This window comes from Gastrolobium bilobum, unplaced genomic scaffold (assembly GCF_033153095.1).
Source record: "Gastrolobium bilobum isolate Gb01-03AN ecotype WA unplaced genomic scaffold, APGP_CSIRO_Gbil_v1 utg909, whole genome shotgun sequence".
NCBI lineage: Eukaryota > Viridiplantae > Streptophyta > Magnoliopsida > Fabales > Fabaceae > Gastrolobium > Gastrolobium bilobum.
In genome coordinates this window covers 1,071,776-1,088,746 of record NW_026895707.1, presented here as the reverse complement: position 1 = coordinate 1,088,746, position 16,971 = coordinate 1,071,776, and the positions used below count along the sequence as shown (strand labels likewise).

Genomic DNA, 16,971 nt, shown 5'->3' with positions numbered 1-16,971 from the left:
ACACTGGAGACGGAGTAGAGTGAAAAGGCTGCTGATCAAGGAAAGTGACATCAGCAGAAACGATATAACGCTTGAGATCAGGAGAATAGCAACGATACCCTTTTTGAAAACGTGTATACCCAAGGAAAATACATTTGAAGGCCTTGGATGTCAACTTGTCTTTACCTGGAGTAAGATCATGAACAAAACAAGTACAGCCAAAAATATGTAAAGGCAGAGGATAAGAAGGTGCTCCGGAAAACAAAATACTGTGGGGAACATCATTATTTAGCACAGAAGAGGGCATGCGGTTGATAAGGAAACATGAGGTGATAATAGCATCTGCCCAAAAACGGAGTGGGACGTTCATATGAATGAGAAGGGTACGTGCAGTTTCAACTAGATGTCTATTTTTACGTTCAGCGACTCCATTTTGTTGTGGAGTGTGGGGACAGGTAGTCTGGTGTATCGTCCCTTGTGTATCCAGAAATTTAGAAAATTCAAGAGACACATACTCTTTTGCATTATCACTGCGCAAGATTTGAATAGAAGCACCAAATTGAGTTTTTATTTCTGCACAAAACTTTTGATAAATTGAAAATAACTCAGAACGATTTTTCATTAAATAAACCCAAGTGCAACGGGAGAAATCATCAATAAAGGTGACAAAATACTGAAAACCCAAAACAGACGTTGTTCGACTCGGACCCCAAATATCAGAATGAACAATAGAAAAAGGAGCATCAGCTCTTTTATTGACTCTATTAGCAAAGGAGGAGCGAGTGTGTTTTTTCCTTGCTGACAAGAATGACAGTTTAAAGACTTAAGATTGGATAAAAAGGGAACCATATGCTGAAGCTTGGAGAGGTTTGGATGACCCAGACGGCTGTGAATTAGCTCAGGAGACTCTGTGAGAGAACAGGCTACTGGAGAAGGTGGTGCAATCAGATAGTAGAGACCTCGTGACTCAACGCCTGCTCCAATCGTCTTCCCCGTACCCGAATCCTGCATAGAAAAGGATTGTTTAGAGAAGGTAATAGTACATGAAAGAGAATGAATCAACTGGCTAACAGAGATTAAATTAAAAGGAATGCCAGGTATATAATAAACAGAACTCAAAGTTAAAAGGGGAGTTGGGTTGGCTTCCCCAATTCCACGAGCAGGAGCCTTAGTGCCATCAGCAAGAGTGACAGGGGGTAGGTTATTAGAATAAGAAAGTGAAGTGAAGAGATCTTTATTACCACAAAGATGATGAGTAGCACCTGAGTCTATTATCCAGGGTCCAAGAGATGATTGATAAAAACAAGCAACATGATTACCAGTGTCTTGAGTAGGATGCTGAGAAGAAACCTTCTTGAGAAGTGCCTCATAGTCGGCACTTGAAAGAGTTACTAATCCAGTTGAAGGTGGCGTAACATCAGTTTGAGCAAATTTGGCAGACGGTGGCTTCAAATGAGGGTACTTCCTATAGCAGCGTTCTTCAAAATGCCCAAGATTCTGGCAATAATTGCAACGAGGCCTCTGTCTGCGGCCACGTCTGCGACCGCGTCCACTGTTCCAATTGGAATCACTGGCCCGAGAAAAGAATGGAGATGGGGTAGTACCGGAGATGATGCCAGTCGTGTTTTTGGACGCATTATTTGAGCCCTCCATCACAAAATAAAAGGAGATGACCAGAAAATAGCAAAGAACTACAAGAAAGCAAGAAATCGCGCAAAAACGTTGCACAAAAGTGTCCAAACAACGGGTTTTTCACTGATATCTTTCAAACGGATGGGACCCACAACGAACGGAGACCAGATCTGGAAAGAGGGTGAGGAGGCGAGCAAGATGGTGGTGGTCCGGCCTTGAACGGTGGCCGGACGGTGGCTCACGCGCCGGAACAGTGGTTCGGCCGCCGGAGACTTCCACCGGCGCGTGGCGGCGCGTGGATGCTCCGATCAACACGCGGCTTGGACAGACAGGGTCGCCTCCCTGAGCCGCTCCTGATCGCGTGGTGGTTGGTCGGAAAAGTCGCCGGAAAAGCAGTCTGACGGCGGTGAACAGTGGCGGACGGTGGTTTTGTGGCGGTTTCCGGCGATGAACGGAGGCTGACGATCTTTTTCCTGATGATACGAGGTTGAGGACAAGAAATTTGTGACTAAATAAGGGTTAGGTGTGAAAGGATGGTTGCCGGTATGATGCACGGCAGTAAAAAGAAAGGAAAAGATATATATGCGGAAGCAGAGCCCTCAGATCGAGAGCTCTGATACCAAATTGAATCTGAAATATATTGTATATTCAAGTGTGTAAGTCTCTACAAGGAGGCTCTCTATTTATAGAGACTAAAAGACCTAATGGGATGACCTAATGGGCCAAGCCCACAATCTAGACTATTCTAGACTATTCTAATAATAATAAATTAATATTATTTCTAACAATAGGATTAGTTACTTTTCTGTTATAAAGGTAGCTTTACTTCCTTGTAATGGCCTTTGTATATAAGATGGTGCTACATGCATCAGTGTAATCAATACAGTTCATTTTTGTTCAAAATCCTGAAATGCAAAATATTGAGATGTAATGTAAGATTGTGAGGGAATTTGTTATGGACGGGTGATAATTCATAAAATGTTTGTCTTCTGAAGTGGGGGAGTGGCAAGTGAAGAATTCAATTGACCTACTTACTGTTCCAGAATCTAAACACACTGACTTGAGAAACCATCTATGTGATGGCTACTGTTAAGTGAATTTCTAGAGGGGTGGCGGAATTGCAAAGAAATGACAGAGGAGAAGGGAAAGAGAGGCAAGAATGAGATAGAAAAGAGAATAGAATGATTAGAAGGAAGTAATGTCTTTTTGTTTCCCATTCAGCTATTGTGTCATTTATAACAAGATTTGAAATTCTGAAACGGTAAAGCCATTAAATGCTAATGGTAATTGATACTAATCATGACTAATTGATACCAATCTAATCTATTTATCAATGGAAGCCAATAAATGCTAATTGATATTACGCGAAAAACTTGGTGCGTAACATTCCCTCCCCCTATGTAGATGCAGCTTGTCCTCAAGTCGAGACACGTCATGTGAATGGTTTAGGTGGATTTGATTCGATGGGCTCGAGCGGTAGTGATTCATCCTCCATGTAACAAAGACCCTCCAAATATAAAAGACCGTCCATGTTGACAAACTTCTCGTCGTAGTTGAAGCATAATCCTTTGTTGTGTCATACCTCTGTCAGGCATTTGATAGGAGGCCATGTGAAAAGGGATTGGGAAGCAGCCGGGTTTGTCGGGCTTGGTGTTGCCTTGGGTGGCTGCTGAAATAGGCGGTTGCTGAGGAATGGCTCATTGAATTGAGGCCCATACATGTGTTCCCATGCAAATGCATCATGCACGTCAACAGGCTGATGAGCATGGACCGCCATACGCACTCGAAGTTGCAAGCTAGAGATAAACAAACTACATAAACACTCTTGATAAAGACCATGAAACTGGATGGCAAGGTTCTTGAAGACGTCTAGGTAATCGAGGATGGAGTCAATCTGAGACAACTTAGTGAGGAGGGCAGTGGGATTCTCATACTCAGAGGGACCAAGGAGGCGACCGATAGTACAAACAAATGCATCCCAATTGGGCAGGAGGTTATTTGCTGCCTTACCTTGGTACCAAGTGGCAATAGGTGCATCGAGATGCATTCCAGTCAGCAATAAAAATGATAGAGAAGAGAGAGAGAGGTGAGAATGAGAGATTGATTGGGAGAGAGAGAAGAGAGAAGAGAATCAGAGAATGATTGGAAGGAAGTAATTTCTTGTTGTTTTCCATTCAGTCATTGTGGCATTTATAACAACATTTGAAATGCTAAAAAGGTAAGGCCAATAAAAATGCTAATGCATACTAAAAAGGTAAAGTCAACAATGCTATGCTGATCGATACTAATAAGGACCAATTGATATTAATCTTATCGTTTTATTTCTGGAAGCTAGTAAATGCTAATCAATATCACACAAAGACCTTGCTGCGTAATAGCTACCTTGTTTGTTTTCTTGGGCATGAGATGGAGGCAGGGGTTTTCATCTATTATCTAGGCAGGCATAATGTAAATCACTCAACTATGAATTGTCTACTGGGTTTTTGAAGTGTTAGATTCCTTGAAAGGAGTTTTGGAGCCATATATTTATCGATAGTCTACTTTATGGTTGAATTCCTCAATTAGGGTTATAAAAATGGTTATTCTGTTTCATCACAAAAAAGTTTGGAGTCTGGGTAGGTGGGAGAGAAGGAGGAGGAATGCCAGGTAAGAGTCAAAGACAAATGACAATTTGAATATAAAGAGGTCATGATAGCCTTGCAACTTCCGTGTTCATATCCATTTTTTTAGTGTTAAGGACCAAATAAGGCCTCGATAAATTTGTCAGGGACCAAATAGGGCCTTCATGAAAGGGTCAGCTGTCCAAAACTCCAAGAAGACATAAGGCATGTTCAAAACGGCGTCGTATTACTTCCACGCTGGCATACTTAACAGTGACTCAGTAAACTAACGTTCCACGTGTGCTCCGTTAGTTGGGCCGTTGGATGCCAACTAACGGAAGGATAAACGTGGTCCTATTTTTGTAAAATTAAGGACCAAAATGAGCCTTTTTTATTGTTGGGGACCAAAAGGGGCTTCGTGAAAATTGTCAGGGACGAAAAAGGGTATTTACTCTAAAATAAATGAAAATAAAAGATAAATCAAAGCCCAACAAGCATTACTCTCAAGAGGATGATATTTGCCTAACCACTTTTGTAAATCAAACCGTCCCACCAGATCTTAATCAAACCCTCCATTATTCTCTAAATTTCTTAAAATTTTGTGCTTGAATTTAAAGGGGGTGAACCAGAGCAGTGGTAAAACTGTTCCTTCATGACTGAAAGGTCATGGGTTCGAATCCAGGAAACAACCTATTTGCAATTATGCGAGGGTAAGACTGCGTACAAGGATTTCCTCCACCCCACACTCGCTAGTCGGGTTTAACGGGGAGTGGTTTTTTTTTGTGCTTGAATTTATTCTCGTTATTTGTACTTTGCTTATAAATTCCAAGTCTTCATGGTTTTTCCCCGTGCATAATTAGTAAGTTAGATGGACCTTGAGGTTATGGAACCAATCTAAGCACATTGTCTAGTTTAGAATAATAAACTCACCTCCACTATTTTTTTTTTTTTTTCATGACACAGTTAGCTACCCGTTGTAACATATGGCCGATGATAATAATTAAAGGGTGCATATTCAAAGATAATGTCAGCATTTTAATGCATAATCTAATTGAAAAAGGGACGAACTAGGAAATTTATAGGGGTTCTCTCTTTGAGTTTAAATCAAAGTTGCTAAGCATTTTTTATATAAAATCAATTTCTAAATTTCTACCAATATATGTCAAGAACCAACTCTCCCAAAAGCTTAAGTTGTTATTTAAAAACACATGATTACAGATAAAAAGTTAAATTGGTCAGTAAATTTTAATGTTTTCAAACATACTTTTCTCTCTTTTTTTCTCTAAAAAATGAATAGAAAGGATGGCCCATAATATCTACCTATAGCATTGAAAATCCCCTCAAATCTATGACAATTAAAATTTTACAGGGTAAAGGAAAACAAAACAAAATCTAGGGGACTCCTTGTAATCATAATCTGTACCTAAAATGTTTTAAGTAACCGTTACCAACAGACTTCTGTTCCAATGGTAAAAAGTTAAGACCAAAAGGGCATCTAATGGTGACTTTCCATTTGTCACAAATTATAGTAAGAATATGTATGCTTATGCCCAGCTAAGAAACTTCTAATATTTCAAAAAGCTTATGGAATGCAATGGAAAATAGGGTCAAATTGTTCTGAAGCACATCCAAGGAATTGCATTTCCACCACTTTAATTATCAGATTTCATTCACTACCTAAAAGAAGTGTAGTGATTCGGCAGGGGAAACAAACAAAAGAGTCAATGTAACAGAAGTGATCTCACATATTTTTTTCATTTATTTTGTCATTAGTCATTACAGCGGCAGAGCAGCTGTTCCAGTAGGATAATAATAATAATAATTTTAAGTGTGGCAACTCTGTTTCCAATTAATTCACTTAGTCTATAATATCTCATAAACATGACTATATGAGCATTGAATTCCAGTAAGCCAGTAACAAAACAAGAACAGAAAACAAGGCAGCAGCTAGGAAATATTTTGAAATTACCTTCACACATGGAAAAGAATAAAATGCTATGTCAAATAGCGTGTGAAAGAATCTCATAAGAGGAACCAGACAGCAATTACAAATTACAAACTTTCTTGCAAAAACTCAGTCTAGAAGATAGTCTTCTGCTCTAACCTCAGTGCTTCCATATAAATTCAAGATTGATGTCTTTGGTAATAAAGTCGAAAGCATCTCCCACAAGGTCAAAGGAAAAGTTTCACCACTTAGCACAAGCAATTTCAGTGAACCTTTAACCCGCATGTCAGCATCAGTTTGCAATCCAGGAAGAATTGTCCTCATTAGTGATGGAACAGCCGTAAGCCTATTAACAAAATAAGCCTACAGAAGCATTTAATGTAATTGGCAAAGATAAGCAATTAAAAAAAGTATAATTTTATTACTAATTGATAGAGACTAATAGAATACAGAATACTTCTCAAATATATGTGATATTTAAAAATATAAATTACAGTCTTTATGAACAATGTTTAAGTTATTATCTACAAACATAGAAACATTGCAAAACAGCATTTCCAATAATGTTACCAAAAACATAATGGGAATTTATTTGGCAATACAGCTAAAAACTTAAACTCCCAAAGGTTGTTGATAAGCATTAGTTAGAAACGAATGCAAACCTGCAGTTCTTGCCAAATGTGCAACAAAAGTTCAACGAATTACAGATGTAAAAGATGAATAATGGCAATACATAAATCACAAAAGCTTAATCAGGAATCACCATACCTGCAGAAAATCTATTATAGAATATAAATTTTCTTTGAGCTCACTGAAAGGAGGAATAACTAACACACAAGCAGTCAAAATAGCACTGAGAAATTCTTGCAGGTGGTCAACAAAGCTAATTGATGATTTAAACAACAATAGTTCCTGTCCGTTCAGAGGATACTTTCCTTGCATCCATAAAAAGCGATTTGAAAGACCTAACAAGAATGCAACACAAATTGTGACATAACACAGTATATACTATATAGACATAAAAAAAAAATTATTATGGATCAGAAACTTTTATTTTAAAATCAGATAATTTACAGAGAAACTTATTTGTTTTGAACGACAAATTACAAAAAAAATTCAATTACAACCAATCCTTATCCCACTAGATTGGATTGGCTACAGGGATCAATTGACACCATTGGGCTCTATCAAAAACCAAAATTCTGATAAAAGTATTTAGAACAAGGTCTCTTTTAATGGTTTCTCCTAGAGTTCTCTTAGATCTTCCTTTTTTTATCCACTATTCTCACTGTACTATTTATTAGTCTTCTCACATGAGAAACCACTTTATGTGAATTTCCATCATCTTCTCCTTAGTAAGTGCTGCTCAAACTTTCTCCGAGATACATTTGTTCCCAATCTTATAATTTCTTGCATATATATCCACTCATCTGCCTCAACATTATTATCTTAAAAAAAAAAATTCTCTTGTTGGCTCTTCATTACCACATAGCATCATTGGTCTTATATTTGTCGCATTGAACTTTCCTTTGAATTTGATAGGCACTTTGTTATGGCAAATTACAGCTAAAGCACTCCTCCATTCCATCCACTCAGCATGAATCCTATATTTGACATCTCCATCAATCTCCCATCATTTTGTAGGATGGATACAAGATACCTAAATTTTGCAACTTATTGTATGATGTGGTTCTCAATTTTCACCTTCAAAACGTTTCCACTTCATGTTGAAATTGTACTCCGTATAAAAAAAAATTTCCCTACTTAACCAAAAACCATTGATTTCAAGGCTTCTATTCACAACTCAAGTTTAGAATTTACTTGTTCTGAGTCACAACCCATAAACTAGGACTACATCATTCACAAAAAACATGCATTAAGGCTCTTACTTTGGGATGTACCCTGTAAGTATGTCCAATACCAAGATACAAAGGTATGAACACCAAGTTGATCCTTGGTGCAAACCTATTGTTACAGGACAATCTTATGTTACACCTCCATGAGTTCACATACTAATTGTTGCTCCATGACCATAATACATATCTTTTACAGGTCAAATATATGCGATATGAACTCCTTTCTCATAATATAAGAGCCTTCCATAGAACTTCTCATAGAATTGTATCATGGGCCTTTTTCTATTTAAATGAAGACTATTTGCAAGTCTTTTTGTTTCCTTTCATATCAAATCAAACAGTAGGTATATACTATATAACCACCATGGTCGACCTCCCTGGCATAAAACTGAATTCTTCTTCAGACAGGAGAATACATAAAAACAGGATGTTGTTTTAACCAAAATGATAGAACTATAAATATTGAACATTGTTTTACTCAATACAAGATTTTAAAAATCCAATTATCCAATAAGGATGTTAAAAGATGTAAGAATCATAATAATAGGTTATGTTAATTAAGAGTCAAAAACCATAATATTAAAGAATACTGGGGGAAAAAAGTCAGAAAAAACTGCTTAATATGATATGCTTCTTCTCGCATGTAGAACATAAAAACGAAAAAGTTAGGAAACTGACAATTGCATGAACCATGTAACATTTCAGTAAAGAAATCTTACTTTTATGTATAATAACAGTCGCAACAATCTACAGTAACAAGTTACCTTGTTCAGTGCCGCACACTCCTTTAGGCTTTCCAGTTGATCCAGAAGTGTACATCAGATAACAGAATGATCTCTGCTTTTCATTGGCACAAGGCCATGCCAAATCTGTTGGACAGCTGCATTCTCGAAGGTTTTCTTCAATGGAGAAGTTCAAAACAGGACAACAAACTGACTTAACCAGCCAATGGGATTCATCAAGCTGGTCCAAGTTACTTTTACCAAATGAAGATCGGGACCCTATAATGAGATCGGCATTTGAAGAAGAAACAACTGACAATATCCTTTCGTTTGGCCAAAAAGGATCCAGAGGCAAGAAGGCTTCCCCGCACCTCAGCACAGAAAGAACAGCAACAATATATTCAATAGAAGGAGGCATATACATTCCCACTATCTTTGGCCTATACTCTTCACTTGAATCAGCCATTGGCTCTTCACTAGGCTCAACAGTTTCTGAGGACTCAGATGTTTGAACATTTCCCTTTTTACCTGAAGCAGAATATGGGTTGCCAGTTCAGCATCAAGCACAATATGTTTCTCCATTCCGACATATAAAAGACTAATAGATTACGAGCCATCGAATAACAGCTTGTCAGGCATTTGCAAAATCTTCTAGACAGTGGACATTTGATAAAATGAAACCACATATTTCCTTAATATTAGTTATTTAAGGGAAAAGGGCAAACCTCCATGCATAAAGGCTCCTCGAATTTATGGGCATTAGGATGAGAATTGAGTATACATAGTATTACCCTTGCATTTTTGTAAAAAGACTGTTTCTTAGACTCGAATCCAGTTATCTTCTAGTCACAAAGGAGCAACCTTATCACTCGCTCCAAGGACTACCCTTCTTAATATTACTTATTAAAATGAGAAGTATAAAATGAGAGATTATCATTGTAAACTTCCAATCATCCCTTAAGCAGTTTTATGAACATTTCATAATTTTCTCAATTTAGAAACGAAAAATTACCCTTTCCCTCCAAAACTCCTCCAACCAAACACACCTAAACTAGCTTCCCCTCCGGAATGGATCCCTTGAATTTTTCTCTCTCCACATCCACATGACCTTATCTCCAATGTTGTCACTAACATATAAGCAACTAACTAACTATCTATCTTATAATTACAATTGAAAACTAACTAACTATCTAACTAACAAACTGAATTTTCCATTGTCGAGTGAATAACGAACCACGAGGTTTGGTTCTGATCAAGTGAGGGTCATCCGCACCAAGCAGGATAGAGCGGATGCGAGAGCTGAGGGAACGAACGGCGTTCAAGAGATGAGAGTAAGTGAAGCAACGGTCCCCATAGTACAGTGGCGGGGACGTGGATTCCACGCTCTTTTCTAAGAGTGTGGCAATGTCTCCATTGAAGTTGGGGGAGGAGGCATTTTCGCGGCGCAGTTCTCTGGAAAGGTTGGCCACGCCTGAAGCATGAATCACAGCGATTTTGTTAGGGTTCGCAGACGCAATTCGGAAGAACTCGTGGGAAACGCAGCAATACTGTGTCTCCCTCTCCGTGCGCTCATCGTTCATCTGGTTCCGAGTTACGGTGGTGTTGTTTCTTCTTTTCAAGAGGTGTTGAGACCTTACCTTAAGACTGAAATGAAGTGTTTTCTATGTCACGCGAAGATAGAATAAGAAGAATTAACTTAGAAAGATAGAAAATAGATAAAATAGAATCGAATAAGTTATTTTTACTGTTTTTTTTTTCATAACATCATAATCTCAATTAATTTTTATAATTTTTTTCTAAGATTCTGATCTGGGCAGGATATATTTATTATTAAAAAAGTTTATCATCTTTGTAACTAATTTAATCACCGTTGATTTTCTTCAATCTAACGATTATAATTTCTTGAATTTATTGAAAATTAATAATTAATTAATAAATACGACCCAATAATTTCGAATAAATTATAACCGTTACATTGACAAAAATCAACAATGATTAAATTAGTTGTAAAAGTGATAAACTTTTTTAGTGGTAAGTATATCTTCCGCTTCTGATCTAACTGTATTGCAGAATAGTAAATAAAGAGACATCAAAAAAGATAAATAGAATTATAGTATAACCTACCCAAAAAAAATATTGCTGATCAATTTTATTTTATTTTATTTTTCATTAATTTATTCGATTACTTTATTAATTTAATTTCGATTCTGCGGATGAATCTTCCAACACTGATGAAATTTTTTAATTATATTCTTTTTTTTTCTTTCATACTTATATATATTTTTTAAACCAATATTAGGTCGATATTCTTTCGCTCGTGTTCTTTTTTTGCTTTTTCACATCTAAGGTGGAGAATAGCACATTTTCTCTCTATTTCTCTCCTCATACTTCTTTCATTTTTTTTATGGTATCAATTAATAGATGGCTAAATATTAATTTAACTAAACATAAAGAAATTAAAATTTAGATAAAATACTTGCATCAAAAAGATAATTATGATCGATATATCAAAAATAAAAAAATTGGATAAAATATTTTCTCTACTTTTTTTATGTTTACTTTATCTATTTTTTCCCGATATGGAAAGAGAGGGGGAACTGGAAATAATTTTGGATATATATATATATATGATATTATTGACATATATGTTATTACGCACATGTAGAGTAATTATAAATTGTAAAATTTAAATTTATTTTAACATATATGTTATTACGCACATGTACACTAATTATAAATTGTAAAATTTAAATTTATTTAAATATAAAATTAGAATGTGTGTGTGCATATATTTATAAAGTGAAAAGTATAAATTGTTAAAATAAATAACATAAAAAAGTTGGATCATGGTATCCTAACAAGACTGGTTAGGGGAATAAGAGGAAGAATAAAATAAAATAACAAAGTAACACTTCTATGGGTTTTATATTTTAGAAAAAAGAAGTTATCCTCACTCTTAGTATTCTCTTTTATCTTTCCTTCTTATTATGTTTTCTTACTTCCAATTTTTTTTTCTTTTTCTCTCCCTGTAGAGTTTTCTCTAAATTTTTCAATACTCTTCACTACTTGATTTCTCTCAAGTTTGAAGCAATGACAAATGACTCCTATAGCCTTTTTTTTTTTTTTTTTTGGTGAGGACTGCTATAGCCTTTATTTATAGGAAAAACATTATAATGTCAATGGTAAATTTAATATTTTAATAGTAAAATATTATTAATAATAATCATATATTAAAGAAAACATTCATATTTGGAATGTCTTCGAACTTTGTTTGTTAATATTTTATGATTGAATTATTTATTTATTTATTTTGGTAGAAAATTATTTATTTTAATTTGAAGTGTTGTTTATAATAATTATATATATAGGTGTGTTGTTTGTAATAATTTGTGATTGAATTATATATTTTGAGGTGTTATTTGTAATAATATATGATTGAATTATATGTTTTAGAGTGGGTTTATGATTGAATTATTATTATTTGACGAAGGAGTTACAAACACCATTAAAATTTTAATTAACTTTCCCATTTTACCTGTGTTTTGCTTACATTAAAAGCACTAATCAAGATTATGGCACGACGAAGAAGAATTTGTGTTTCCCCGTGGTACGATGAATAATTTCTATTTGGCAGAGCATGAATGTTTATCATTTACGAGGGTGCTCATCTCTGCAAAACGAAGAGGAATTAGTTGGTTAAATCAAGATTATGTTGTGTGTTTGAAAGATAAAGGTTTTCAGTTTCAACTATTATTTGTATGAGCTGCCATGTAGTGGTAGCGGGAGCCAGACTGTATATGCTACATGTACGTTAAGGTGGAAAATGACAATAGCGGATTAGAGAAAGAGGTTATTTCATTTGGAGCAAACGATGGTAGTTGGTAGGAAACTGAGCAGGTGGGGTGAGAGAATGATTCCCAATATTGGTATCAGAGTCGGGTTGGGTTCGAGCTAGCTTGGTGATTGGTCATGAGGCGGGTTGAGTATTTGGGCCTTGGGTAATCGGTTGAGGGGACGCTATCAATGTTGGATTTCATGGGGAGTTTGTTGAGATATTCAAGTGTGATGAGTCCCACATTGGTTAGGAATGGACTAATTGAAAAATATATAAGTGAAAGGACCCATGAACCCAATGCATTAAGGTTTTGGGTTGAGACATGGTCGGACTCACTTGTTACTGTTGGTGTAGCTTAGTCCATTGGTGGTGGTCTCCCGCCACGGGCTTCCCCTGACATTGTATCATTTTTGGGAGGGGTTTTAAAGCCTTAATCCCGAGACCCGCCCTCGAATCGGACTAGTCGCGACTAGCGAAGCGATAAACCAATTAAAATAATTATTATACACAAAAAAAAGCTATTTCATTTTCTCTGTCTCAATGAGTTTAGATTCCAATATTTGTTTATGATAGATTTGTTCTTTTTTTATGTGGGCAAAATATGGGTTAAATAGGCAAATTAGTTCAATTTTGAAGGTGAATTTTGATAAAAAAAAAAAAAAAAAAATTGGGGGGGGGGGGGTATTGTTGGGCTCAGTATATGAGAAGAGTCCAAAAAGTCTAGGATTTTGGTTTCTTAGTGTGCATATTAACAGCTCCATTGTAGTCATCAGCCGGACAATGTTGTTACTATGAGCTCAAAAAAATAAAATCTTAGAGTGCCCACACACCCTTCCCTTTCCCTTAAAGAATAGTCTGGAAGATTTACTTGTATCCATCTTCAACAAGGAGACTTGATTGTGTAGTGACACAAAGGAGACTTGATCGTGAAGTGAGGAGATTCTGTAGTAGTAGAGACAAAATGGGTCACCACTCACCACATCGACACAAGGAGATTCCTTGTGGGTTTGCGAAACAAGATGTATGATATTATAATTTAGAGAAAAATGTTTATCCTTTTAAATGACACAATTTATATCATTTCATTACTCTCACAAAGAAGTGGAATCCACACCTTTTAATTTTTTTGTCAACTCTCTCTCCTCTTTTATCTATCTCTTTCTCTCTCTTAAAATGTCACAATTTTACATCCTTTGAAACGACACACACTTTTCCCTATAATTTAATATTACAAAGAAGGGTTTGGTGTTTGTCATTTTAAATGACATAAGTTATGTCATTTTAGGAGAGAGATAGACACAGAAAAATAAAAATCATGAGAGAGAGAAAGTGGATGATTTTTTTTAATTTAAGATTTAAATAATTTTTTTTCTATGTCTGTCTCTCTCTTAAAAGGACAGAGTGTTATGACATTTAAAATGACAAACACTTTTCCCTACAAAGAATGATGATTATTTGTCGCATTCCAAACCACAATAGTCTTTATACTTCCGCAGATCCAATTGCGCCAAAAGGTAAATAATAAGAAAAAAAATGTGTCAGAGGGTTAGTGATAAAAGAATAAACCATACGAGGATTTTTGAATTTTTCCCTTTATTAAATTAATACACATTTTTTCTCATAGAAAATAAAATAAAAAAACTGTTATCAAATTCTCAAATATTTTTCTAAGCACAAAAATAAAAAAGCCAGAGAAAAAATAATTATTATACACATCCTTATGTGAAAATACTTGATAATTTTTAAAAAATATTTTTTTGGTTAAGCTTGAGAGGAAATGAACACAATTGGTAATATTGTAATAGAGCCTATCTTACAGTGCGTGGACGTGGTACATTTGGGTTGGCCAAATTGCACTATGTTTCCGATGATAGGATAACAAGGAGAACCTGGTGGGAGCTTGGGGGATTGTGTGTCTTTGTTGCTAAGGCCAAAGACCTGGACATAGATTATGCATTATTTACAAAGGAGAATAGTTGGATAAATGTCAAATAGTCCATGGCTATTAGCTGACGATTTTTTTTTTTTTTTTGCTAACACATTTTTTCAGAAGACCACCTTCATTCTACTTTGAATTGAAGCAATTTAGCTATCCGCATGCAATAATTAAACACTTATGTGAAATTCACATCCAAATCTGTTAATTGATCACGTACTTGATACAACAGGCTCTAAAACTTCAGTTCCTCAAATCTCTTCTTTAGATAAAACCATTCTCTTCTTCCTGGTGTATTGGTCTCCGGACACAATACAATTATAGGTTCTATTAATCTCGTTGTAGAGAAATTATCTACAAATGATACATGTTTTTTAAGATACAGTTTCACTGTATTCTAAAAAGCATATAACTACAGTATATAATTCTCTTTCCTGTTACTGAAGAGAAATATTTCCCTACAATTATATACAACTAATCAACAAAAAGAGTGCTTCTATGAGTCTCACACGATCGTTTGCTTTCCTATCCTCCCCTTGCTTCCAACAAGCTTTAGAACTTGTTACATCACATGATCACTTAACGGATTTGGATGTGGACTTAACAGAAGTGTTTAATTGTTACAAGGTTAAAAGTGTAAGTAGGTTATAGAGGGTGATCTTTTTAAAAAAATATGTAAGTTTAGGGTTTCAGTATAATATACTCAGATTCAATCTTCAATATAGTGTATTCAGATTCGATCTTGAGATTACCGATTAAGTTAAAATAACTATATGTTAGTTGATTAGGTTAGAATAATTATATGCTAGATGAGTATTAATATTTCATTTTGATAGTCACATATATATTATCTGTATGAACAGTCATTGTCACATGATGCACGGATAACTTCGTCCTCTCATGAGGGATAATCTATTTGAGTTTCTGAGTCACAATGCTCCACAAGATGACAAGACACCTGACCATATCTTATAAAATAACGTACGATTGCATTCAATAGAAATATAAATGGTATCCATGACGTGCATTAGTGTGTCTAATTATAGAATTCGCAATTGAGCCGGCGTCATGTGTCGTCACATATTTGAAACGAGTATCATGGGTGCCAAATTCAACTGAACGAGTGGGAATTATTTAATGAACTAATATTTTATATTACAAATTGGGTAAGGGGCCGATATTTTATTATCACTAATTAATGACATTGACTTTATTAAAATATGTATATAAATAAAAATATTCCAAGGATAAAAGCATCTACCTGACACATATAAATTTATAATAATTAAGGACAAACACATGGTACAAGTGACTTTTGACAAGCATTATTTAATGATTTTTTTATTAAATTTAGAGTCCATAATAACTTATGACGGCAAAATTAAAATCCTTTACAACATTTTATTCTAATTCATATTCCACTCATATTCCTTGCTAATTACATAATCTTTCCATTAATTGCATCTCGTCCTACAATTATTACAAGACAACCTGCCTGCCGAACATTATACTCTCATTGTAAATAAGGATGTTCTAGTTATTCAAATTTTTAAAAAAGGGGTCGTGTATTTTCGAGTCACATTTTAAAATAACACAGTGCTATATATTATTTAAAAACTTCAATTCATTTAAAAATTATTGATAAATTGATAAATTATAACATTTTATTTACATAAATTAATTATTTTACATAACATGATAATATTTAGTTTTTTTATATATTATAAAATTTTAGTTTCTAACATTTTAAATTTTTTTAATCAACCATATATATATATATATTATGTATATTTTATATATTTATCTAAATATTGAGTGTATCAAGTTCTAGCTTACTTAGTTATGAGACCCGGGTTTCGGTAACACCAGTTCGAGCTGGATATCAGATCCATTTTTGCAAGCAAACAGGATTGGAACTTGAATTTCCTTATTTGAGAATTAGAAAGCTTATCACTAGATCACTTTTATTTTTTTGACGTAATGTTAATAATTTAATATTTATTATATATTATTTTAAAATTCGATTGACTTCAATTGAACAATTGATCGAGTAGATGATCGGTCCGAGTTTTAAAGTAGCAACTATAAGTAAGCCAAGTAGTCATTATCAAGTTGGATTTGGGACTAAATAAAAAAAGGGTTTATCATCTATCATTTAACATGACCATAAAAATTTTACTACACACAAACATTTTGTGGGGCCCGCAGCAAAAAAAAAAAAAAAAACTTCGGCACGCAAAACGAATCTCTATAACATAACACAATCACTTTTCCTACAACATAACTCTTATAAAACCCATAAAAAAAATGCATATATCCCAATTTTAGAACGGGACAATCAAATAAGTCAACTTCTCTTCTATTTATGGAAAAAAAAAGTTTTGCAGGGCATGTTCTATGACCTTTGATTAGAACAACATTTCTTCTATATAAAAGAAACTAGTTAGAGAAGGAAAAACTTGAAGG

The 16,971-nt window shown here is 34.8% G+C and overlaps 1 protein-coding gene across 5 annotated transcripts in view; it reads right to left on the bottom strand.

The window, feature by feature from the left end:
* The window catches only part of LOC133292387 (putative acyl-activating enzyme 19), a 32,751-nt gene extending 22,400 nt beyond the window's left edge, over nt 1-10,351 (bottom strand). For 4 of the 5 annotated variants that reach the window (XR_009748915.1, XM_061490789.1, XM_061490804.1 and 1 more), the window contains exons 1-4: nt 9,969-10,351; nt 8,777-9,262; nt 6,925-7,121; nt 6,316-6,519 (exon numbers count right to left, since the gene is read on the bottom strand). Coding sequence is in view for 4 of the 5 variants with exons in the window: in XM_061490789.1 (XP_061346773.1) it covers nt 6,316-6,519; nt 6,925-7,121; nt 8,777-9,262; nt 9,969-10,314 (1,233 nt within the window). In the remaining variant the exon portion in view is untranslated. The remainder of the gene's footprint in view (nt 1-6,315; nt 6,520-6,924; nt 7,122-8,776; nt 9,263-9,968) is intronic. The other variant, XM_061490796.1, reaches the window with a different exon arrangement.
* Between the last annotated feature and the right edge of the window lie 6,620 nt (nt 10,352-16,971).